This window comes from Cupressus sempervirens, chromosome 5 (genome assembly GCF_028749045.1).
Source record: "Cupressus sempervirens isolate cs-2001-9-10 chromosome 5, ASM2874904v1, whole genome shotgun sequence".
Taxonomy (NCBI): domain Eukaryota; kingdom Viridiplantae; phylum Streptophyta; class Pinopsida; order Cupressales; family Cupressaceae; genus Cupressus; species Cupressus sempervirens.
Genome location: NC_143122.1, coordinates 515694153 through 515721697, shown reverse-complemented (window position 1 = coordinate 515721697; position 27545 = coordinate 515694153). Strand labels below are relative to the sequence as shown.

Sequence of the window (27545 nt, the reverse complement as noted above, 5' to 3'; positions counted from 1 at the left end):
CCTTGTGAAGCAAGATATCTTTCATGTTTGGGATCATGTGAGCAACATGTGTGTAAAGTTGAGCGGTTAAAACAATATGAATAAATGGGAATTTTACGTTGTGGGGGGGAATAATAAACAATGTTCCATTCCCCTCTTGAACCATCTTTAAAGGGGAGATGTTCCATTCATGTAGATAAGTATTTATTATCCTTGAGTGTTATATTTATCTACCCATTATAGTCTCTTTCTTATTTGTTCTTCTATACATAATATAAAGAGTTGGTTGCCTTGATCTTTTCCTTTGTGCTTGGGGATGTTCTTGTAGGAAAATAAGGTTGGTACTTTACACATGCTACCAAACATTGTGCAAAAGTCCAAATATTGTACAAAAATCAAAGAAGTTTTGATCTAGAATTCATTAGTCACCCAGTGATCATGCTATATAGAGTGAGACTCTTGAAGCGAATATCTTTGATGATTGAGGGGGAGCAGATAGAAGATATGTTTTAGTCAAACTTTTGATGATCTTGATCATATTAATTCAAAGGGAGTAGACCATTTCGAGATGGATTCTCTAGTGATAAGGATACTTGTTGAACTAGGGAAGCATGTCATGACTTGTTGCCAGGAGATTAGAAGGTTGATATCAGTCTTAGCGGGAGTCTAGCATTCCATCGGAAGCAACCTTGGATACAAAAGTCAACGGATTGAGAGAGAGAAGTTTGAGGTGAAATTCCTTGTAATGCATTCTTCTTAGTGAGAAAGAAGTTTGAGGAGAAAACCTTTATTTCACCTTCTAGAAGTAGCTATGGTGGATCCACCCTTTGACATGGTTCGTGGTGAATGTCATGCAAGTTTCTACATGATTCTGTGGGAAAATATCATGAAAGGTGACAATCTTTCATTGATGTGTTTGTGAGATCTCTATTGTAAGGTGATGATCTTAACAGTGGCTTGACCTATTATCATGATGCTACGTTAAATTGCTGTCCTAGAATGTGCCGGAGATCATGATTACGAATGTATCACGATAAGCTACATTAAGTTGTTGTCCTAGAATGTGTCGGAGATCATGATATTTATCATGATGGACTACATTAAGTTGTTGTCCTTGAGATCATTATTGGTATTTGATAGACTAAATTTAGTTGCTGTCCTGGAATGCGCCGGAGATCAAATAACACATATCCTTCTAGGATATAACATATTCTTTTGGTAGGCATCATGAACCTAATGCTAGTGCACATACCAAGAGAATATCAATATGATGAATATCATATGTTTGATATTCCTTGTTGAATCATACTTAGGATGAGATCGAAAGATAACATCTATTTTGATGGATATAAGTTGATATCCTTAGATATGTCATTCCAAGAATATCATATTGAGATGATATCTCTCTATATTACTGAGAGCATAACGTGTTCTATCACAATCTTTCCTAGCTAAGAGGGAGTGTTAATGTTGTAGCTTCAGTCGGATTGAATTAGAGATAATCATTCTATGGTTATTAGCTAATCATCAATTAGACAAATTATCATATATATAATATATATAGATATGTTTATATAATTGTTAACATTGTCTAAATGGTTATTAACTTATAAACCATAGAGAAATGTCACTTCATGAGACGTGTCTCTTCTACTCATATTTACACATTCAAATTTGCACTTGGAACGCACATAAAATTATGAGTAGTGTACATTTGCAGAAAACTATCCTTCAAAATTAGCAGCTACTGGATTGCATTTTTGCTTTGATGGAATGCATTTTTTCTTGAAAAACATGAAAGAATTTGGAGGCATTGTTAGTGCCTTCTCATTTGCTAGGTTTTAGTTTATTTCTTGCCTTTTTGCTTTTCTTTTTGGTTGTCAAATTTCCACTTACCTCCACTAGTAGAGTCTTCCTCTTGGGACTTGGTGGTTCCTACAAGTCTGGCAGATTTAGTGAGTCTGATCAGATTCACTAGGACTCAGGTCTAGGTCCAAGGCCAAGAAAGGCTTACCTTGAGACTTGGAAAGTCTGTCAATTACAGAGGGAGTCTTGCACTATTGGTCAAGAAGCCTATGTTTCTTGAAATTGCTTTCTATAAAATTGTTATTCGATAACTATGACTAATATTTAGCAATATAGGAGCCACAAAAATCTCTTTTAGCTTTATATTTTTAAGAGTGATTGTTCTTTTGAATTTTATGAAATTGTTGCAATTTGTTAAAATAGAAGCTGATTTAATTTTTTAATAATGTCTCAAATGTTGAACACTTCCAAATGTTGAGAGGGCGGGAGTGATGGCGAATCAGCATGCACTATGACTAGACCTTTGGTTTTACTTATCAATTATCTTTATTCAACTGACTGCTAATGAAAGATATTGTAGTGACAACACAAATACTTGAACACAAGATTTTCATTTTGAAACCTCAATGTAAGAAAAACATGGGGAGAATCAAACTCACCATATGAATAATAGATCACAACGTTTTAGGCCACATGCCAAGGAGCTCACTTCTTAAAAGAACTTGCAAGCTGAGGTGCAATGGTGTAGGGCAAGATACAAAGGATTTGCAAACCACTGGCGAGCACTTCTTCAAGGAAAAATACATTAGCATTAACTACAATGATTATACCAATTGAACCGAGTACAAGTGCATTCTCTGTAATGCTCATAGTTCTCTATTATACATTTGTGACTTATTTCATCTTTATTTGTCTACATGTTTGTAGTTCACAATATATCGTATACTTTCATACACACACCATACATCCATCTCCAAATGATATCTTCTTATATTATCCATGTAACATCCCCTTTTCTTGGGCCTTAGCTAACAACTAGCATATCATCAAAATACATGTTCATATGAAAGTCATCAACAATTACATGTTCATATGAAAGAGATTAACGGTTACAATTGGTTTAGTTGAAATATCATAACTAACAATTGAAGGCATAATCAAATAAAACTAAATTGAGGATTTTAAGTTTGCAATACCCTAAATTCCAAAATTGAAATCCACCTAGGGCAACATCTACAAAACCTTGGGTTAGTCCACATATACCACTTAGGGCACAAAAGTTATACCATTGCATCGTAATAATTAATACCATTTAGGTTAACAAAACCATTGTAACATTCCTTTCTCTCCCTGGCTAATTATGACAATTAAAAGTAAATAAGAGATACGCCTATATTTTTATTCAGAAGAATAAAGGACAATTATAACAACCATCAAGTAAGCTTATCTCATTCAGGTAGTTACATTTCATGATCAATTTGTTAAATCAACCGATTTCCTAATACATTTAAAAGTAAACTGATTTCTAAGCATTGGAGGGAATAACTGATTAAATGATATTAACCATCTAATGTTTTTTCGACTTGAGGTTTCAAATATCACAAAAGTACAATACCTGTTACAAAAAGATATTGAATGCAAATCATATCTTTGTCTTGTGCAATCCTTGACATTTGGTGGAGAGGAGAAGCATTACCAATGGCTTAACCTCCCAACCATGGACCCTTAAGAATCCCCACACAATCTCATCCGAGAAAGGCCCTCCCTATCCTGGGATTAGGTTCGGGACACCACTGTCCTGCCATTGAGTATCTTGGTGCTAGAGTATCAACCACCGCTCAATTTGACAACAGGATCTGAACATTGGACTACCATGAGCTGACTCATATTTATTTATGCAGTTTTATAATTATATACTTTCATTTTTTATCTCATTTTGTTCTTGCATGGATGTTCTCTCCTCTCAACCTTCTGGCTTGACCATTCCGGTCCTTATGGGTGCTTCCCAAGAGATCCCGTGATCATATTCAATTCAAGTATCAAATTTTGTATTCTATATTTAATGTCATTGTACAAAATCCTTTTCATGGCACCACATGTTGTTCTTATCTCAGAGGCATATTGCCAACACCTCTGTATAAGCCAACATAGAATATTAATACGCATAGTAAGTATTTCGATGCTTGCATAAAACATGTCATACACAAAATTTGAAAGCGGAATATAAATACGGATTACTTGCAGTGATCACAATGAAAACTTATGATTTTCACAACAATATTATCAACATACAATCCTTATGCTTGCAACATAACAAAGAATAATGAATGCATAACCTGCTATAAGAGATGTGCTGCCTTGTGTGGTTAGAGATCATCATTCTAGTTTGGCAAGCGAAAATGATAACTCTGTAAAAATGAATGCAAGGGAGTCTTGGTAGGTCTAAGGCTATACGCTAGACTCTTGAAGGAATACAGAGCTTGCTCCCAATGAATTCTACCATTATCACAGTCTTGGCTTATTGCCGTGAGAATGAAATCGCAAAGCATAAAAGAAAAGCTTGGTAAAAGAATGCTCACATAGCCTTGGTCAGAACATAAATAAACGAGCCCACAAATGCATGCTCGGTTACAGGAATGGCCAAGTTGGCAGACGTAAGGTGAGATATCGGTTCCAAAAAGAAATTACATTTCCATCGATTCATCAACAATAAATAAACTCCATCAGTTGTGTTGGGTGGATATTTTGCAATCGATAGTTTTGGGTCAAATTTAGTCGCAAAATAGGATGACCAGCCACAGTGTGTGGGACAAAGTCTCTCCTACCTTAAAGGGAAGGCTCCCCCTTCTCATTGTTCCTTGGATCAACTCAAGTTAAGCAAGAAATTGAGAGATTTATGAACAGGGTGTTACTATTATCCTTTCTTCTTAACTTTCAAGAAAGGATCCACTTATTCGTAAGGCGAATAATGGGCAAGGTGAATCTCTAATTACACTTCTAGCACGAGCTGGAAACAATGATACCTATAAATTTTAAGTAACTCAAAGTCTAGCCAAAACGTACCAGTTTGGCTCTAAGTCCTATTGTACTTCTATATGATAAAATCTCTATAATTAGGGCACAAAGACTCCTAAAAGTAAGAACAATCTAACTATTTTGCGAATCAAGATGAAAATACAAGTTACAGACAAAGCTTCTAGCTATGGATTTTCACAATTGCTCCTGGTCAAAGCTCGGGCTTCAATTGTTTCTTAACTCTTTTCTATCAATCACAAGATACAATATCAATAACAAAAGATAGTACGAATCAAAGATAACTTGAATTAATTATAGACAAAGCTTACAATCCATACAAGCAACAATTTCACTTAATCAAAGTTAAGTCTCAAATTCTCCTTTGTATTCACTTTCTCTCAAAATAGTGCTACACAAACAAAGTTCTGCTAGCACAATTTCTCTAGAGCTCTCTTGCATAAAGATAATGATGATTTTACAATGAGGGGGGCACTCCTTTATATGGGCAAAGAAGTTGAGAAAAAGGGGAGGAAAAAGTGAGAGCAACTCAACCAACTTTGACCAAGTCTAACTACAGAAACCAAAGGGTTACATGCAACTACACATGCAACTCGCATTACATTTTTTGCATACATGCAATTCACATTACATCTTTTTCATACATGCAATTTGCATTACATGCAATTACACTTTTTCATGTGATGCATTCTAAACAACTATGAAATAGAAATTACACAACAATCTTAAAGATTGCTTCTTAATGCCTTGAATTTCACAATGACGTCACACACTATAGGAAGATCAGCAATCTCCATAGTCTTTGATATGGCTTCGATTCTCACTGCATTTTCATATGCTGATTGCACAACTTTGGAATTTGTTGTTGTATTATCTAACAAGTGTTTTGTCAAGGATTTGTACAAAACGAACTTGTTCATTGTGTGCGAACCAAAATCTTCAGAATCTACATCAGCATTGATCTTGATTGTATATTCTGAATTCACTCTTTCTGTTGCCAAAAGATTACCAAGATTATTAGTAACACGGCATCCCAATTGCTCCAAATCACAAGTAAGGCTTGTTTCAATTGCTTGACAATCTTCAAGAGCCACTTGCAATTTTGTGATCAACTTTCTTAAGGTCTCTTCCTTGTAATCAATGTGTCCTTGAAATCTGGAAAACATTTCACATGACGGAAGAACGTCACATGAGACCATAGCATTCAGATCATACTTAATCATTTCATCCCAATCCTCAAGGATTTCCTTTAGGTTATCTGCCTCTTGAGTCAAAGAAGAAATTAAGCTTAGTTCCATTCTATTCATCTCTTTAACACACCTTAGAACTGCAAGTGTTTTTGTGATGGCTTGAACTCCTTCAGCAATGATTTCCTGTATCCAGGACTTAGCAGCTTCAATCAACCTTCTCCCTTTAGATGTTTGTGATGCAACAACAACATTTTGAGAAGATTGCTTCTGGATGACCTCATTCAAACGAGCTATTTCCTATTTCAACTGATTCTTCTTTTCCCAAAGCTCATGACTGCTTTTTGATACATTTGCCAATGCATCATGATTATCTTGTAAAGAACTTAAACGAGATTGCTTTCCAACTTCAATCTTAGTAAATTTATAATTAGAGCTCTTGAGTTCTTCAACAAATTTATCTACTAAGGGTTCAGCAACCTCAACATACTTGGTTTTTTCAGAATCAACCAAAATTTTAGAAACAATCTTGTCCTTCAGAGATTTGGATTTAGTCTTCTTCATAGGAAGATTGTTAGGAGGAACAACCACCTTCCTTCTCTTTGTTGTTATTCTACTCAACCATGCAGGTAGGTTGAAACTTTCATCAGTAGAAGCAGGCACAGTAGAGACCATTGGCATTGATCCAGATTGTATATCTGTAGTGATTGAATAGGGTTCAATTTGCATTGCTGTAGGCATAGGAACATGTTGTGAAGATTCTGTCATGAAAAGTTCAAATCCTATCAAAGATGTATCAAGTTGGGAAACTTGACCACTAGTAAGAGTTGGAAAATCTTCAAACACATTTGCTAAGTGTTCAAACTGATCATGTGTAGGAACACAAGGAGCAACAGATGAAATCGGAAGAGCCATGGTGTTAATCTCCGAGATTGGAATGGAGTGAGTTTTGAAAACAGTAGAAAATGAATCTACATCATCATCAACCTCATGCAAAAAGGGCTCTTCATGTGGAGAAGACGTGCAAGCTCATGCATGCTTGGGACGAGATATGATTCTAATTTCTCTTTCTTCATCTGAATCTTCTTTCTCGGATTCTGTTTCCAATTCTTCTTCTGATTCTATCACTGATTCTTGAATTGATTCAAGAACTTGAGATGATTTAGTTCCTTTTCTGCCATTTAATTTGAATTTGAAAGTATTCTTGACATTTGAAGATGAAGCATCATCTTTCCCTGTAATTTCCAACTGTGACTTCCTGCCAGGAGGACCAAAGCTTCCACAATCCAGACCCATTTTAGGATTTAGTCTTTTTAAGCCTTTACTTTTCAACCACTTGTTAGTGTTTGCTAAGATGGATTGAAACCTGTCCATAATAGATGTACCTTCTTTTTGTTGCCATTGAATAGGAAAAGGGCACATTTTATCAAAACTGGTTTGATGAAATTCTGGATCAAGAATGTCGCCATCATCTTCAACTTGAAAATCTGGAGGAATTTCCAACATATTAAGATCAATTATTTGTTGCAAGGTTAACATGCAATAATCCATCTTCATAATATCAAGCTTTGTTCTCATGTCAATCCAAATATCTTCAATGCGATGAACATGAGTATAGGCCCTTTTTATCTGAGAGTTCATCTCTCAATAATCAAAATCAAATCTAGCCTTGAACCTCTTCAATTTAATCAATTGCAACTTTGCTTCCATATTCTTCACTTTAGGCACAGAAACAATTGAATAATTGCCAATAGTTAAAGGTCTAGCGGAGGTGATGCCAAATCCAGGCCTATGTGATGCATGTTGATCATTCTGCATGTCCATGAGTTGTCTGGCTAACTCCATTAGAATGATTCAATCTGTAGCATACTTCGGTAAGGTATACGGCTCTCCTTTGAAATATCCAACTCTCAAGTATGTGAAAGTAGGAAATTGAAGAAAAATGCAGCCGTACTGGTTTAACTTTTCCCATGCTGCATCAGATACTCTTTTTATACATAACTGTTTGTCGAACAGACACTTGTAATGTCCAAAGAAGGCATCTTGGACTCTTCTGTAATGGTATTTACTATTAGTCAATGTGATTTGGTCATAGTATTCCCAAACAGGTACTTCAAGACGACCACCTTTGGTGGAAGGACCTGAAAAAGACCCCATAGCAGCAGCAATGTAAACTAGATATGAATTCATGTAAAAAGGTACTGATGTTCTTACATTGCATATCTACTAACAGATTGCAGTACTGATAAGCTATCCCCAAAAGATGTGTTCTTTGTTCTCTATAATTTGAAATATAAATTTGTACATCCATGGTTCAAAATCGGAAGAATCCTTAAGACCATAGATTCTGTTGAGAAGGATGATGAGATCCTTGTATTCTTGTTTAAAATTTGACCGATGAAGAGTCTTTGGCCACCTGGAAAAATTGTTTCTCTTCTTGTCTAACCAGTAAAGGTTGACATACTTTTGATAACTGTCCTTTTGCTCATTCGAGCAAGCTAATGACGATTCTTTGGTCAAGTTAGCACATTTTGATTTTCGAGGAACTTTGAAGATTTGTTCAATCACTTCGGGATAAGGCTAATGATAACCTTGTCGTTAGTGTCTTTAATATTCCTTGTCTTTGGAGTGAAGCGCCAAGCACATCCATAGACAAAATCAGGTTCTATGGCTGCCATGGGAAATGTAGAAACCAAATGGATATTGCTTCTTTTAATATGTTTCATCTCATGTGTAGCTGGAGCTTCAATCCTTTGTAAAAAATCAGCTACATCTACGTGACCAATCTTGGTGTCTAGCACATTATCAAGAATAGACGTAACTGAAGAAGGAACTGCATGTGCCAATTCTTTGTCATATTGGTATTTCATCTTGCACTTGGATTTGGAAGGCGAGGACATTTCTTGTGCTTGTACTGCAACACAAAAATTCCAAAACACAAATACATCATCAGAAGGAATCTCCATGCGAGTGAAATCCGGAGCAGCAGTGAAGATTCGAAAAGGAGTGACTTTCGAAGAGAAAGCATATGCATATGCAATAGAATGAAAAGTGAAATGGAATGAACGGAATGTGGAATGAAATGAAATGAAAGTGTGGATATGGAAAAAGAAATGAAATGAAAATGTGCGAAGGTGAAACGCATGGGAATGCATGCAAAGTGAAAGTTGCTGATTTCAAAAGTAACTTAAAGTTTTCAAGACTTTATTGAATGAAATATGCATATATGTAAATGTAATATGTAACGGAAAGTGGAAAGTGAAATGAGATGTAAGTGCAAATGAAAGGTGCACTTTACGTGGATATGCGGATGCGAATGAAGGGTAACATGTAAAATATGTTATGAGGTGGAAACATGTACTTATTCATGTAAGTGTGAATGCATATATGAAGATGGAAATAAAACAATGGAGGTGAGATAATGAATTATATAATCACTTTTGGAGGAAGGAAGAAGTCAAAGTACATAGAAAGCGAAAAAAACAACTTTTTGTCTTTTCAAAATATGACTTTTGATCAAAATCGGACCTTTTGAATGCAATTACATGTAAGGCATTTCGTGTAATTGTGTTGTGCAAATGGAAGTGAAAAATGAGATGGATGAAAGTGGAAACGGAAATGGAATTACATGCGTGTGCCGATGGCGAATGAAGTGAAAAACATGTAATCGCATTTGTCGGATGGAATGTGAGATGTAATGACATGGACACGGAATGTGAAAAATGATAATGCTTTTGTATGTAATGAAGGAAAAACAAGTTTTTGGGAAAAAGCTTGCAACTTCTCCAAATGGAGAAAAACTGGCAAACAAGCACACAAAACCAAAACAAAGGAAAAACATACCTTTGAAAACAACTCGAAACATGCCAAGATGCAATGCATTCCAAAGATGAAATTCGAATTTGGAACTTGGGGAAGAACCAAAGACATCAAAATGAAGAAGAATTTTATATTTAAAAGAAAATTGCACATTCTAAGGCAAAGATTTTTACAAATGGCATACATTCAATGATTTCATGCATAAAATCAGCAAGGATAAGCATGAATTAAAATGCAAGAAAGAAGAAGTCCACTTACATGAAAAATATGTGCCAAAAATGAAGGAAAAGATGCTCTTTGTTTGAAATCTTCTTCTAAAATGGTGAGAACTTTTCAAATTTTCAAAATTCAAATTATGAAGGGCAACAAACAAGGAGATTAGTTAGCAAAATGCCAAAACGTGCCCTAGATTGGCTCCTCGCAACGTTTTAAAGATTGTATGTTCTTGAGCCGTTTTTGCCAAAACAAGCAAAAAACATGATCTTCCAAGCAAGTTGATTTGAAGTTTTAACACCAAAATAATGATCCTCAAGCAATGTAATTACCTAAAAAGGTAAAAACGACTTGATTCCATACAAAAACGTGATCAAACTTGGTAGATTTATGGAGTTTTATGCAAACACGTTTTTGGGTGCAATAAATTGATTTTTGATGAGGGGCAAAATGATCACCTCTCCAAAACCTTTTGAATGCAACTGATTTCATCCAAATTCATGGAGAAAATCAAAAGTTATGATCAAAATAGGAGGTTTTTGGAGCAAGAACATGTTTTCTTCACATAATAGGACATTTTTATGTTGATTACATATTTTAAAATATGTTGGAAGGCAAAAGAGGACCTTTTAGAGTCCATTGCATGTTTTAAAATATGTCTTAAGACATAATCTCACTTTTTGAGACTCACTGCATATTTTAAAATGTGTAAGACTCTAAAATCTCACTTTTTGGAGTCACTTACATATTTTAAAATGTCTCACCTTTTTGATGCACAAGCATAAAAACTCAAATTTTCATGTCACTGCATCAAAAAGGTCCACTTTTACAAGCATTTGATGTAATGACATGAAAAAAGTCCTCAAAATGAGTTTTTATATGCATTAGCATGAAAAGTTTTCACTTTTCATAGTTTTTTACATGCATATGCACATAAAATGTCCACGTTAAGGCTTTTTTGTTATGCATTTCACTTATTTTTATAAAAATGTCAACAATATGGGTCAAAAATAACATTTATGCATTATATTAATCAATATAAGTCATAAACATTAAGTTAAAGTGACATTTATATAAGTATTTGATTTAAAAATCCAAAATTTAAAAAGTAACTATATAGTTCTATAGTCACTTTAAGTGAAAAATTAATAAGTAACTCAATTTAAAATTATAATATATAAAGTGCACTATAGTCACTTTAAGTTATAAATTTAAATGAAAAGTAACTTCAAAACATAACAAAAAGTGAGTAAATGTTATATTTTTGAGAAAGTGAATGTCAAAATGAAAATATAACATCATTTTTTTAATTCGTGTAGTTGCACCTAAAATGTCCACTTTTGAGGCATTAAAATGTCCATATCTCTTGACTGACAACACCGATTGACCCCTAGGTTAGACCGAATCAAAGAGGAAATCAAAGGACATGACATGAGCAAATCCAAAGAACCAAAAGCAAGCAAACAAAAACTCAAAATCAAAGAACAGACTGTGAAGGCTTCAAAAATCAAGCTAAGGCTTGACAGAAAGAAAAACAAAAACCACTTGACGAAGGCCTTCAATAAAACAATTTGATATTCCAATTGAAATGAATTGATTGATCAACATTAAGAAATTGAATATCAAATTCAAGCTTAGAGAAATGCGAAACTAGCTTGAAAAAGTTTCATGCTGTTATCTGCATTTTGTGGTGACAAAATGCAGGACAAGAAGTTGGAATATTTGAAAAGAGCAGTTGAAAATAAAAGTTCGATGGAAAGATAGGCAATTGCTCAAATCCTTTGGAAACAATAATAATGACAATTATGAAGGTTCTCTCTCCAAATGATTTTAAAAATATATCGGCATCATGGTATCTACACCACTTCTATTTGTACATACGCATATACGTACAAGTGCACAAATTTAACCATTTATCTCTTTTGTACCATTATATTGATTTACGCACATATATAAATACATGTATGTGCAAGTATAGGTATCCTGATATCATGATGTCATTACATAAAGTATAATAGGAGGCTCTACAATAGTCTCAGATAAAAAGGTAACATTATAATAACATCATAACGATTAACTAACATGTCATCTTCATATGAAATTATAACGATTAACCATCTTACCATTCTACATGATCATAACTAATTTTACGTATCAATTTACTTCACATGGAACCTCAACGGTTATATGTACATTTTGAAATTGGGATGTAACAATCCATCACAATACAAAATAACACATGTTAGGTCGGTTTAATGAGATGTAGCATGTAACACATAGATCATTGGTCCCAAACACAATCTCCAAAACATGTGGAAGGCGAATGAAGCATGTGAAGATTTACGTCATGTCAACATTCCTCAATCTAGATCCAAAATCTTTGCTATAAATACTGTATGCTACTGCAAGGACCAAAATAACATTAGTTGACTTCAAAGTGCAGACCTTCAAACAATTTTGGATGCACAACATAGCATCACATAACATCATAACATCAGCATATTTGAATCAATGAACCACATAATCAGATCACCTGAAGACAGAGGAATGTAGACTATTCCTGCATCCTATCAGTGTATCATAGTCAAGAAAAAACCTCAAAATACAATATTTCTTGTTGTGGACTGAACCAGACCATGAGACCTGATAAACAACAATCACTGATGTCAACTAACGCCATGCTCCAACTGCAAGGTAGAATAACTCAGTGCACAAAGACACGAACCAAATAGTCAAAATGTAAACTGACAGACTATTCTCCGGTACACTCAAACTTAGTCATTTTCATATGTTGACAACAGAAACCTTCTTCACAGTCATAGCAAGGCATGGCAAGATCCATAACGGCATCTTGACTCTTCCTCCAAAGCATATCTGGATAGATAGTTTATTAATCAAATCAACATAATCCACTACGTTGGTTTTAGAATGACAGAGACAACTACAGCAACATAAATTCACTTCTAGAGAAAAACAACATTAGATATTTGAACTGGAGTACTGCAAAATGTTAGAAACATGTCCACCAAACTGCACACCTTGAAGTACCAATGCGGAGTGTTTTCCTAATCAGATCTGACCATCCCTAATTTACCAACCTCATTGTCAACAAACAACAAAACATAACTTCAAACACTTAATAGCTGGGGACCTGAAATCATTATATTGCAACATTGAACATTCACAGGCCATACTCATTACTTCCAAAACTGCAACCCATCAATATCTTATTCGGAGGAATACAGTTTATTCTCCCATAAGGACCTCAGATACTCTTTTTGGCATTTTCCAACTTTCCATACTTGCACCCTCTAGATACATCACATATTGACTTAATATGATCACTGGACATTATATCAATATCTGATTACTCAAAATCAAACCTTTATCAAACTTCAAATGCTCCTTCCTTCATATCTCAACTTTCCAAACACTAGACAACATAATTCTTCTTCAAGATGATACTAATGCAAACAGCTAGATGGCATCAATGTCAGCACTAGACACAAATTGCTAACAATCTCCTCTTTATTGATGACAATGCTTGAGGCGCACACAATTGATTTCTTCTTCTCAGTCCATAAACACAACACCAAGTTGTCAATAATCTTCCTTAAGAAATTTGACATCAATGATCTGCGGCAACACAATGCATAATTAACAACAATCACCCCCTTTGTCATTGAACAATGCATAATTGCCAAAAATCACTGCTTTTGTCATTGATGGCAACACTTGTGCAACACTCCTATGAAATTTTCCTTTTACGGACTCTCTCTCCCCCTTTAATGTCAAAGACAAAGGGTGCAATATTGGAAAGACCTCTAACTGCTTCTCTGTGCTCCCCCTTTTACGTACATCTCTGTCAGCTACAAAGCTCCACTTATTAGGGATATCTAATTTCTTTAACAATTTTTCTGTAACCAAGAATCTACTAACTCCATTGCTGCCTTCAAGAGAAAAAAGACATATTTACAACATACTCCTATACATATTCTTCTCCGCAAGAATTTCAAATGCTCCTCCTAACACTATCAACTTCCCTCAGGTAATCCACCAAAAATGAATGCAGGAGAAATCATACTATATAATTATAACTTCCACTGTGTAAATAAGATCAAAATTGTCTTTTCGCCAAAACTTAGGTAGCTCACTTGATTGAGGGCATTATGTTTGTGTGCTGAACGAAAAAGGTTTCCAAAAATTTTCACTGTAGAGGTCAGCCAGGTACACTAACATGCCAACATCATGAGATCATCCTCAACATCTGTATTGAATCTCCGATGCCTTGAACTTTTGATACAATTTCTCAGACTCCTCAAATATTTTTGCTAGACTAGTCTATGACATCCTTTAGACGACTAAATTGCTCCTTTATTTATCTGCTAGCAAATCCAACTCGATGTACAAATTCACTAGTTGTTGTCTCCCAAAGCCATCTCCATTAATCTTGAAATTTGTTGTATTTGTTTGCTGCACAAAATGTGATTCTAGAAGGTTAAATTGATCTTTATGTTGTTTGATTAAATAGACTATCATCCATTCTGTCTCAGGTTTGAATCCTTCATTCCAATCAACCTCATTTTTTCAGATTTTATAAAAAATTTAAATCCATTTCTGTAAGCATATTACTCATAACCTTATTGAGAATGACACCATCTTTAGAATTTTGATTTTGTGGTCCTCCACCAAAAAAAGTTTTTCCGCATTATCGTCATTAATATGGCAGATATGCCATTTTAAGCCTTTTATCAACCATTGCCTCCTAATTCAATATGTAGTAACCATGGTTCCATTTGTTGCAATATCTTCATCTGGCATTTCATAGCATGACTTAATAAAGTTAACATCTTCCTCACATTGGATCTGGATCATACCACAGTTTATATGCGTCTTTACTCTTTCTTTTGTCCTTTAACTTTCTTTGTCACATATATAATGTTTTGAGATCAGTCGGATTAATCTATGCATTGATATCAACATTTGTTTTTATCCTTTACTTGCTATGATTGTAACTATCATAATTAAACTCTGATGCACAAGATTAATAATCAGTGATTATATATATATATATATATATATATATATATATATATATATATAATCAGTTATATTCTAAAGAATAATAATTATTATCTGCTGAAGGCATTAATCACTTATGGCAATACAATACATTGTTTTGTATCACGTAGAAACATGTCTCCTGTAAGCCATAAACCCTTGCCATGACATATTTATATGAAGCCAATTCAAACTTGAGCAGCATACGGAATTATTTTAAGTGCAAAGCAATATAGTATTCAGCCTTCGACAAATCGACTCAGCAATATTGATACACTTCATATCAACATTGTATACAGCAGTTGATGAACTTGTCTTGTCAAGATTACATCACAGCAAATTGATACATCCTTGTAAGTTGGAAGCAGCGATCCTCCAAGATCTTTGATCTGTGTAAAGATTGATCATTGTTGATTACATCCTTACATCTGCACAAAAGTAAAAAAAGAAAACACTATCATATATAAATCTGATCAAGTTTAACATATAATTTCTTTTAGCTGAGTAATATTTTGACACTGACACCAGCACGATGGAAAGTACTAAATGTCATCTGAGTAGCTGGTTCACCAACAGACTGTGCTATAATACATCCAATTATCTCCTTATCCATGTGAATGCTTTTTTGTAAGGTGGTACTACTTCGGTACATGGCTACTTGCAAATGTTGTGCCTAGAAGAATTTTATGACCAGGAACAAACTTTAGCCTTTCTTGAAATTTGGCAATTGCTTTCTTTTTGAAGGATTGGCAGCATGTAGCTAGAACTCCAATTTTCTTGAACAATTTCATATCCACAAACAATTTCAAACTTTCTTTTTCATCTTCAGTAAATCAATTTTCTGTGATTCAATCCAAACAACATCCATTCCATCCTTGCCAAACTAGAATTGGAAAACATTGCCAAGTGAGCTTCTGAAAATCCCAACTTACGACCTCCATAACTTACACAAGACTCTACTTTAGTTCCCCTGTTTTTGATGTTTTCTTTGTAGTAACTATCAAACCTTCATGCCTTTCTCCCCAGATATGATTTCTGCATAGTGCCTCAACTTTCTAGATCCATAACACACCTTTTTAAAATGCAGTACGGTTATTTCTTCGAACCCGCACGAAATTCACTTCCCTTGTACAGTTTTTTGTCCCTTACAAGAAATTCTTTTGAGATATGTTATTAAAACTTCCTTTTGCCCAACAGTAACTGTTGCCTTCAAATTGCTACTCTCTGATAAAGTTCTTGTTCCCTTTTGTGTACAACTTTTTGCATCATTACAACTCGTTTTGGATTGACTTTGTTTAAAGGACTTCATTGTTTGACCTTTTTCCGCTTCCAGTAGCTTGTCCTGAGAAGCCTTAATAAGCCATTTGACTTCAACACATAAACCTCTACTAGTCTCTCTAGAGACCTGAAATACTCAAATCAAAATGCCTTCATTATTATCTATTGTGCTGAAAACCACCTAACATCCAAACCAATGGGGGGCACTTAATATCCACAATAAATCTCTGCATTAAACTATGCATCCTATTTAGTTTTTAGAGGAAACATCTGCAACACCACGGGGTATAGACACATCTACTGATTGTTAGCCGATTGGATGGGTCCGGCGGTGTTTCTGTAGCCGACGGGGTGATGTCCGGCGGTGTTTCTGTTTCTGTAGCCGACGGGGTGATGTCCGGCGGTGTTCCTGTATTCTGTAGCCGACGGGGTGATGTCCGGTGGTGTTTCTGTATTCTGTAGCCGACGGGTAAATAGTTTGTAGCGGATGTAATGTTGTGGCCTACGGACTCCTTCGGGAAAGTTCGGTGGTAGTATTTATATCCCGTCTGGGATCATTGTAAATCATCATTGATCTACTATTGCGAATATAATTCTGCTGTTCGTGTCCATTGTTTGTATGCGTTCATTTTCTTTACTTGTACGGTAAACACTGATTTTTCTCCTTCTTTCTCTTTAGATTTCTTTACCCATGTCTTCTACATCTCTCTTTTCTGATTCACATTAATTAATTTATTTTCTAGAACAAAAGCCTTCTATAACATACCATTTTGCCTAGGCTGAAAATAGAAAACATATTCTAAGATTATAACTGGCTTTCATAACAAAATGACATAAAGGTAGTTATATTCGTTACATCTTTTATAAAGAAAACCATCAAACGAATTCATTGTACAAGAATAAGTAATAGAAGTGAAGTAACAACCTTTATCTAGTTTACATGAAAGGAAACTATTATAACTTCCATAACTAATTTCTACTAATACATTAAGACATCATGAAGAAACACTTTTATATATACATCCTCAAGGAATAACATTAAATTAAGATAAGGAACGCACAAAAGATCAAGAGTCATACATGTATCAAATAACTGTCAAGGTGTTGTGAAAGTCTCGACATCTGGTGAATAGGAGAAGCATTGACATAGGATTAACCTCCCAACTGCGGACCTTAACTTATCCCCACACAATCTCATATGGGAAAGGCCCTCCCTACCTTGAGGTTAGGCTTGGGGCACCATGGTCTTGCCACCCGAGCATCTTGGTGTTATAGTATCGACTAAGCGATAGACAAGGTAGTGGATATCCACAGTTAGCACTCTAACCTCTGGTGATGAATTGCGACAAGCATGCCACTAACCTACCTTGGCCAAGGATTTAGATGGGCATTGTGAAAGCCCGATCACCCACCGCTCGACTTGACAACTAAAATATATTTTGGACAACCATGAGCTGACTCGATAAATGCAGTTTTAATTATTCATTTACTCTTGTTACTGACATTCACTTGTTCTTGCAGGAGTGTTTCTCCTCCCCACCTATTCATGCATGACTCCTGTTCTTGAGTGTATCCTGGGAGATTTCTGTGTGTATAAAACATTTCAACTTATCAATCAGGATTACTTCCTCAAATCTCAGCCTTATCTCAATGGAATATGGTCAATACCATTGTACAAGTCAGATCGATGCCTTCAGAAAAATATATCAGAGCTAGCTCCATGAACAATATATATAGTATGTATTTTAGAAATGTATTTGCAAACAATCACGATGGTCTCAAATAGATCATGACTGAGTAGGTTTGTAAGATTACAAGCACTCAATATGTATGGAAATAAATGAGATGAACTAGTTCTTATACTTCTAAATCAATATACTAAGCTTTTGGTTATGGCAAGTATTACTACATCCATAATCGAGGATGCATATTAACACTACAAACATTCAATATCATTGTAGACAAACGTATAGAAATAACCAGAAAAGACAAATATCATATGAAAATAACTTGAGCATATGGTTGCATGACCTGAGAATGGTAATTGCATTCGGAATCATGGCTAGTAATCATGAGCTTCAACACAAGAATGAGTTCTGTACAGATAGTTATGGTGTGGCCTTTCCTGCGACTTGAGGTGTTGTGATGTGTAACAAAATGATATATCACCAAAGGCAATAGCAGATGGAGGATGAGATACTTTGCTAAAAAAAACGCAGAGTCATCATCGATAGAGAAGAAAAGAGAGCCGTTCTCCGGCAACGAGAGCATTAAAATAGGCTGCCCGCACACTCTTTCAGTTATAAGAAAAGGAGTGACGGTCCATAGGCAACCAGTGGTCACCAGTAACTCCTCCACACTTTTAAAATTTAAAAAGAAACAATGCCGATATGAAGGTGGCAAACGCTCATCGATATGGAGCCAAATTAAAGACACGAAGATTATGCTTTCTCAAAGTTTATATCAAATATATATTCACATCATGCTATTTGTGTCACCTATAATTTTACGTACACCTATATATATACATCAATATATTAATTTATGCACCCACACACACACACACACACACATATATATATATATATATATATATACATTTATACATGTAGGTGCAATTATAGGTGTTAAAATATCATGGTGATAATATATAGAGTTACATACCGATGATTACCTTCTTAAAATCAAGTTTTTCTATTTCATTGTGTTTAACAGTTCTTTTTTTTGGGGGGATAGATGTAGTAGAGAATAAAGTACTATTGTACTTAGTGCTTGTTAAAAGCTTAAGTGGGCTAGGTAGTTAGGAGGTGAGGGAATGCGTCAGTTGGTTTTCCCAACCAACCAACCCTTCTATAAGTACTTGGAATATTGTCAATGTAATGATGATGTTTTGGTATGAATAAAGTAAAGCGTTTCCTCGCCGATTGGTAGTGTGGTATTGAGGTATATTCTATATTTGGTCCTAGGTACATGTGTTTATTATTCTGTGAATTTGAGTAGTATTTCCATTCTACAATTACTCCATGGTCGCAAAAAAGATATAGAAAGAAGATAACACATTTTTTATGCTAATAAAAGTTTAATGTTTTTCTTGTATTAAGAACCAACCGGGTAGCTCATAATTGTCCAAGGTATACTCTATGTTGCCTAGCTGTTAAATCCTTTACCAAGATGGTTAGAGCCCTAGAGCCCATACCTAATGACTTGTCAATGGACCTTTTTGGTGCCCCCTTCCTTAAATCCTATTTAGCAATGCTTCTCCCCTCTTTGTGTACTCCTGCATCCAAAAAAAATACTTCCACGATAATAACATATTCCTCAAATTTAAATCAAGATAACTATAAACAATTTCATTTCATTTTGTCACAATGACTAACTACCATACCACTAACAATTAACTTTATAATTTCTTGAAATGTAAGTATTCATTTTTAATTGAGTTGTAACGAGAAATTAACAAGTAGTTTTCACATGAATTAAAATGGTTAACTATAATTTTCATTTCACAAGATCACAACATTCAACTGCTTTTAACTGTCTGTCATTCACATGAAATATATAATGGCTATATGATTATTTTAAAAAGGCAAAAATTTGGGATGCAACACCTTCACATCCTTTCCTCTGAAAAAAAATAGCAATTTACTTTGATTTGTTGCAATTGAAACATATAGGACCTTGTTGCAGACCACTCTGATTACTTCTGCAATTAGCTCTGCACTCAACAACCTTGTGCCCATATTTGATCCAAGCATAATAATCGCCATTGAAAGATTGTACATTTCTACCTGGTGCTCATGTTCACAAATCCATTTCCTGTCATTCTACTTCTGCACTCGTTTGCCTTATGCCCAAACTTAATTCAAGCATAACATTGACCATTGAATGGTTGTGATCTGATCTGACTTCTCCACTCACTAGCATAGTTTGCAACTCTCCGAGGTTCCGAGGACAATTTTTTTTCCTTTGAGTTCTTACAACTTTAACCCTTGTGTACTTACTGGCACAAGAAAAACAAAGGGCAGAAAATACACATACCTTGTCTTGTACAGCTTCTGCATCTTTCATATTAGTTAATCATCATCATGCATTCATTCTTGATATGCATCCATTCATATATGGTGTCATCCTATAAATGCATTCATTCATGATGGGCCATCACATAACTGACCAAAATAATTGTTGACCGGATTCATTATGGTATAATACATTAGCATTGTGAGGAATTATGGATAGCATAAGTTATGTCAAGTAATGAGGGAGTGATTCAAACAAGATATAAAACCCATGAACAAGATACCTGGTTGAGGACTCACCAGCACCTTATTTCCCTAGATCTGTGATTACCAAAAGAATTAGTAATAAAGAATTGTGTTTATCAAATTAATGCAAGTCTCTTACTTTTACCAAAAAGACCCAATCAGCTAGAGATGTGATCATGTTCGGATAAAATAATGCAATTGAAGAAAAAAACACAATATTGGAATTCTTAATGAAAGAACATTTGGTAGATATGTATGGCAGATTTAAACAATTCCAAGGGGATTGTTGATTGTTTCTTTTATTCTATTTATCCATACTTGGATCACTCAATTGAGCAGTTGCCTTTTTGACAAATTCAGTTGCATATATTAAGGAGAGTAATCAGGAACAGACCACCACCTTTTGCAAAAGTCTAGATCAGAAATAGGGAGTCATATCATTGCTATAAGCAACAGAAAGAAGACTTCAGCATATTTCATATTGCCATATCAGGAACAGCTATATTGAAAAGACTTACAGCATATCTTCTATTGACACACCAGAAACAGCTACAAGCATTTGGAGGGAGACTTACAGCACAATTCACATTGTCATATCAGAAGTAACTGAGTTAACTCCATTTGTGCAGATCAGAGTTTAGCAAGAGATCATCATTGAATAATCCCCATAGTTCATATCAGAGATAGCAACAATTATCTACTTTACTGCAGATCTGAATATCAAAGATATTCATAATTCTTGAATAATGTACAATGATTTAAGATTATTATAAGATACTCATTGACAAATGGTATATCACATAGTGATCAAGATTATCATATTATAAGTGGTGCAATTGTATATCCAAAAAAAATCATTTATAAGAAGATTATAATATATCATTCTTATAGCAAGTGGTATTAATTACAATTAATATAATTTTTATACGAATTTTTAGAGTCTTTGATTGGAAAGAAGTTTCTTGCTATTGGATTTGTGAGTTAATAGTTCCTTATTCCAATAGAATCTACATAAGGGGAGATTATAAGTGGTATCAAAACATTGCATTTTTGTGGGTTATATTGCATTATTCCTATTGGTTCCCAAAACCGTAGATTGAAATCCTACGAGTCTTGCCAACTCGATACTGGGATATCCAACCGATTATGACCAACTTGGGGAGATTGATCGATGCAATCCAAATCCCCTGCACTTCTGGCTCTGCAAAACCAAGGCGGGTGTATCTAATCCTAAACAAAACACTTGAGTCCAAGACACTTACAGTAGATTGATTAGAATTCAACTATATTGAAAGTTTTCCAAATGGCAAGAATTATAAAAAAACTTTAAACTTGAAAATTATGAATAAATAAATAAATGTGATATATTTAAATAAAGAATAATTATAGATTAATGCAACAAATGAATATATTAATTTTTCAAAGGAAAGATATGAAATAGATTGCTAGCATATGGATTGCAAATAATGAAAATACATAGTTACACCACCCTAGGAGACGGGGGGACAAGTTTCCGAGACGGGGGGACAAAGGGGCATTGATTTGGGGACAATGGCGGGGGACGGGGGGGTGGCGGAGGGAGTAGGGCTGTATATACTATACATATGGTACTTAAAATGCTAGTTATGAAAAGATGTACTACAATTAATAATTATACGATATAAGATACAAAGATGTAGAAAACTTAAACATTGAACTTTGCATTAAAGTTTTCAACTAGAACATCATGATTCATGACCAAATGACAAACAAACAATGAACATTGAACATTGAACATTGAGCATCAGAAAATAATAAATATTAGTCTATATATCAGTCTTCAGATCAATAGTATGAATATCTAGATTCTACTATCTAATAGTAATCAATAACCATATGGGTTATGACATAAAGATGATTACAAGAAGTATCATGTGCCATGAATTGTGATATCAAAATAAGTATATAATGCAAACAAAAACTACAAGTCTCCAAGAGTCCAAATCAAAATGTCAAATCAATGATCAATGATCATGCCCAAGAGGCTGAAAGTTGAAAGTCATCGCCACTGGAACTATCAGTCTCTCCAAGATCAAGAGCTGAAAAGGGAACACTAACTAACCCTATGGCTGGATCTAAAGCATCCTCCTCCTCATCAATCTACGATGGCTCCGCAGACTCTACATCCCATCATGATGTTGGACTCTCCTTGTACACAGTTGTCTTATGGGCATTGATATGCAACACACTGTGTACAACCACTAGCTTCTGTGCTCTTTGAGAGGTAAGTCTATTCCTCTTAAGAGAGTGGATGAAGCTATATGTAGACCAATTCCTCTCAATGAAGGAGACGTCGTGGCATCCCCCTGCAATGAAGGAGACTCCTTTGCGTCCCCTCGCACCCCCACAATCGGAGACATCTCATCATCTTCGGCGGCAGTGACAATTTAAGTGGCACCGCTCGAAACACCGAGAGGCCATCCCCCCATCCTGGGGACATCCCCGTCTCCGAGACGGCCCAGTTTTTTGGAGGGGACACGTCCTCGTGTTACACTAGAAAAATATAAAACCAGTGCCAAAGGGTGATAGAGTTAGTATTATAAGTTTAAAACGTACAACTTTATAAAATTCTACGCACATTAATTATAAACAATTTAGTAATCAAGATGCGACAGATCAAATCTATGGACGCAATTTTAAAACAGTCTGGAATGTGTTTTAACTCTTGTGGTTAGGAGACAAACCAGACATAGATTCAGAAACAATAAAATATTTCTCAATATCTATGATGTTCGATTTTAAAATGCTATAATTGATCCTGTCCACTTATCTATCATATAAATTATTTATAAAATTAAAATAATACATATAAATGACAAAACTATATAATATTTTACCTCTAAAGCTTCAAGCAAATAAAATAAATATTTCTTACTGATCATGAGGGAAATAAAATTGCACTAGAGACACTCCTTACAGATGATCCATCCAATGCAGTTTGACTCCAGAATCGCATATAAATTTATTCAACAATCCACAATTCACGAGCTTTGGTCAATCATTCAATCTTTTCCAATAAAGGAGGAATATAATATATCAAAGTGCATAAGACTTGGGTATGTAAAAATTTATAGATGGATATGAATTGTCTCTTTTTTACATCTTCTATTTATAAAGGATGGAAGGGCATTATTAACCATCGCACCTCTTCCTAACAAATAACCGGCCAATTACATAATATATAATCTAGACTAAGTATGACTGACATTTTATTGTATTTTAATCGGTGGCACATTTAGTTTGAATAATCCATTCGATACATAAATCTTCTCACTTCAAATCTTTGGCGTTGCCCCTTATTCCTTGCGATATCATTCCAATATCTTAGTTCCAACAATCCCTCTGCTTCCATGTGCATGCGCATGGAATCATGCTTCCACATATTGTATTTCTCCATATGCCTGCATCAAGCAGACTTCACTCTCTTTTGTTCTAGCCTTAGATGCAGTAGCATAATGTCTAATATCATTCCTCTTTTGCAAGTTTCCCTGCAAACAAATCAAAAAACGTATCAGATATTAACAACCACATAAAGATTTGAATCGATGGTTGACGGTAAAAGATTCAGGAGTCCTTATAGGTAATGTTCCATTGTTATTCGTATATGACTGTCATTTCAATATGATTCTGACCTGGATATTTGCTGGGTGATATTCTTATTATTCGACAAGCATATCCAGTATTAGTTCCTGTGTAAGTGAATCCAGAAATATATAATACAGACCAATTTACAGATGTTCAAGACTTGAAAATAATCTATCATCTCCAGATTTCACGGATATGGTGAAGATCTTGATAACGAATTGCTTTAAAAACACACAGTATCTCTGTATCATTTTGCCTGAGAAAAAATCATTGGCTGGATATAGATAATCCCCCAAACCTTCTTGATAGGATTAGACTTATTTACATTGCTTCTTGCCATGTATGTCGCTGTGAATCTTCTGTGTACAGTAGGGAATTGATGGTTTAGAAACCCCCAATATACAGATATAAACTCCAGCATATTGTCTCATTCAATCTGCCGCACATACTCTGCCATACTCTGTTGTTACTGAATATTTATGAAGCCTGTGTGATTTACCTCTGTATATAATATATAGTTAACATGCTAAGGATGTCTACCCATCATTGTTAACATAATGACAGGACTTCATGTATTGATCACAGGCCATTTTGCATCCATTACTCTACGATAAGACTCCATTCCAGAACAGTCTTTAGCAGGAATGGGTTAGTTTCAGCATATCTGACTATATCTCAACCAGTTCTTCGGGAAAGACTCTTTAGCTAAACATATATCAAATACAATCTTTATAAAAAAAAGTACTATTCTGTTACAGTATCATCCACAGATTGATTGAAAACAAATGAAATCTTCATTAACTTGGGAGACATTGAGTGATTTTCTGGACTAGATTCTCTCATGCATATAACATCCTTCATGTTTCACAATTAATGAGGTTGGGCATTGATTTGAAAGTTCATCATGATGAGTCTGATATCAAGCCATTTTGGATAGTGATGAAATGTATGCCTATATGAAACAACTTCCCTTTCCATATTCTTCTGATCATGATTTTTCTTAGTATTTTGAAACATCGTTTGAATATAAGTAGTGGGTAAGGTTTGAACATTTCCTCTTTTCCATCGTGCTTGGGACTCTAAATTTGCCAAAATTTTAGAGTTTCATCAATTCCTACAATGGGACATCACAAATTCAGGATTGATGTTGGTCAGCTTGACTAACTGCATTGAGAGATGTATCATGAAGACTTACTTTGTGCTCTCCTCTCTACCTTTGTAACTCTTGTATGCTTGCCTTCAGAAACTCATTCATCCTCTATTATGCTTTCATGACATCTTAGCAAACATTGGCATCACTTATCAGCACCTTTTATAAGTCACCCTGATATCTTGAAATGCTGAAATCCTAAATTCTGGCCAGGCCCCAATCTGAGGGTGTCCTCAATCTCCTGTTATAATTCCTAGAGAACTAACATTATATTCATAAAATAAAGTGGAAAGAATTAGAATATAAATTATATATTCTTAAGTTTTTGGAGTTGAGGAAACTTTGACAAAAGCAGGTTGCAAATAAAGGCGTTGGTGGTTTAACTATGCTAGGTCCAATAATAAAGTATGCCAAGTTTTAGGAGTTCGAGAGAATACTATGATATATTAGGGTTTTTTCTCTTCTTTTCTCTAGTTGATGGGAAGATCAATTTTCCTATAGTTTGACCCCAGGAAGCTATCAGTTTGCACCAGATCCTTTCATTTCTCAGTTCTGATGTTTATGCTTTATGATATGATTATACTGGATGTTTTACTTTATTTTATGACTTGCGTGTTGTGGAGTGCCAAACTTATCTGTTATACCCATCCTTGGCCTTTTTTTTCGTCTACGCCATGATATTGCTACCTTTCTCTATTTGGAGGTTGATTCAGTGGTGATCACATCTTAGTGCATATAATTTCCATATCTACACCAGAATCCCATCATAAAATAGAAAACGAGACTCATATTAAAGAGATTATTTATGTTAAGTGGCAAGCTTTTGTTGGCTAGAAGCCATAGCTTTATTAGTCTGTCAAAAGATTAATTGAAGTCCACAAATTTTTATTGCTATTCACAACCAGGGTCCTTTAGAAGATGTAAGATTCAAAAGAAATGAACTACTAGTTGAAAATTTTGAAAATCGATAGGGATAATGATTATAAGATCATTTTTTCTGTCCCAGTGTATCCATTAGCTCTCATATTGTTTTCTTGTTTCTCCCTCAGTATTATATCAAGTTAGAATTTGTAGTGCTAGTTCAGTTATTTTATATTTTTAATCTACATACAAATGCTAATACCTGTCCTCCACAGCAAGAAGAGGCAGAAGGAGGATTGCCTGGAGGAAATCAACAGTTGTTGACACTTGGTTTAGGCCTCTTAGTGACAGCAGTGGCTGCTACTTATGTTACTAGACTTGCTAAGGTTGGCTAATAAGAATATATATCCTTTTTTTTCCTTCTTGATTCATTCCCTGGAGCTCGTTGATAATGTTAATTGTGTAAATATCTCCTTCACATCTTTATTCTGCAACAGGATGCTGTGAAAGATATAGAGTAGGCACCTGAGAAGAAGATTCATACATCTTTATTGAAAAGCTTCAATGAAGACTGAATAAAAGTACAACTGGTAGTCTATGCCACATTTTGGAGGGTTGGCACTAATTTTGGCAGCTAAAACAGATGAAATAGTCCATTTGTATATTAAGGTGAATACCATGGTACCTAGTGTGGATCATGTTTCTTTCTTGATTCAGTCACAATGACGATCTTAAAATTGAAAATTGACTAGAATGTACATCTAGTAATGCCTTAGCTGACAGTGAATATACTAATCTCAAGAATATTTGTATTAATCTACCAAGAAACAGTATATGAGAATCCCTTATTAGTGGCTGTATTATTGGTCGACTGTTCTATAATATCACCCATATCTTACTGTGGGTTTGTATGCTAAATTTGTATAAGCTGTTTATCCACCCATTGAGCCTACATCAACAGTCAGTGGTTTTTAGTTTTCATTACTCACAGATTAATACAAAATCTATTAGAACATTTGAAGCATTTGGATAGATGGAAGGCAGCTGGTAGTTTTTTGATAACATATATCTTCTGAAAACATTGGATAAATTTGACTCTAACTCATCAAAATTCCTTTGAAGCATTAAACACTCGTTCATGATATTAAAGAATTTATTAGAATATTTGAATCATTTTGATGGATGGAGGGCAGCTGTTAGTTTTGGATAATATAACTGCATAATATATCTGCTGAGAAGATTGTGGATAAAATCCAGTATAACTCATCAAAG

The 27545-nt window shown here is 34.8% G+C and overlaps 1 protein-coding gene across 2 annotated transcripts in view; it reads left to right on the top strand.

The window, feature by feature from the left end:
• LOC149556971 (SNARE associated Golgi protein family) overlaps positions 1-27288 on the top strand; it is a 142987-nt gene extending 115699 nt beyond the window's left edge. The window contains exons 6-7 of one of the 2 annotated variants that reach the window (XM_089831615.1): positions 26549-26659; positions 26771-27288. In XM_089831615.1, coding sequence (XP_089687741.1) covers positions 26549-26659; positions 26771-26794 — 135 coding nt within the window. In that variant the 3' untranslated portion in view covers positions 26795-27288. Of the gene's footprint in view, positions 1-20998; positions 21077-26548; positions 26660-26770 lie in introns of those variants that run through there. The other variant, XM_089831616.1, reaches the window with a different exon arrangement.
• Positions 27289-27545: the final 257 nt, after the last annotated feature.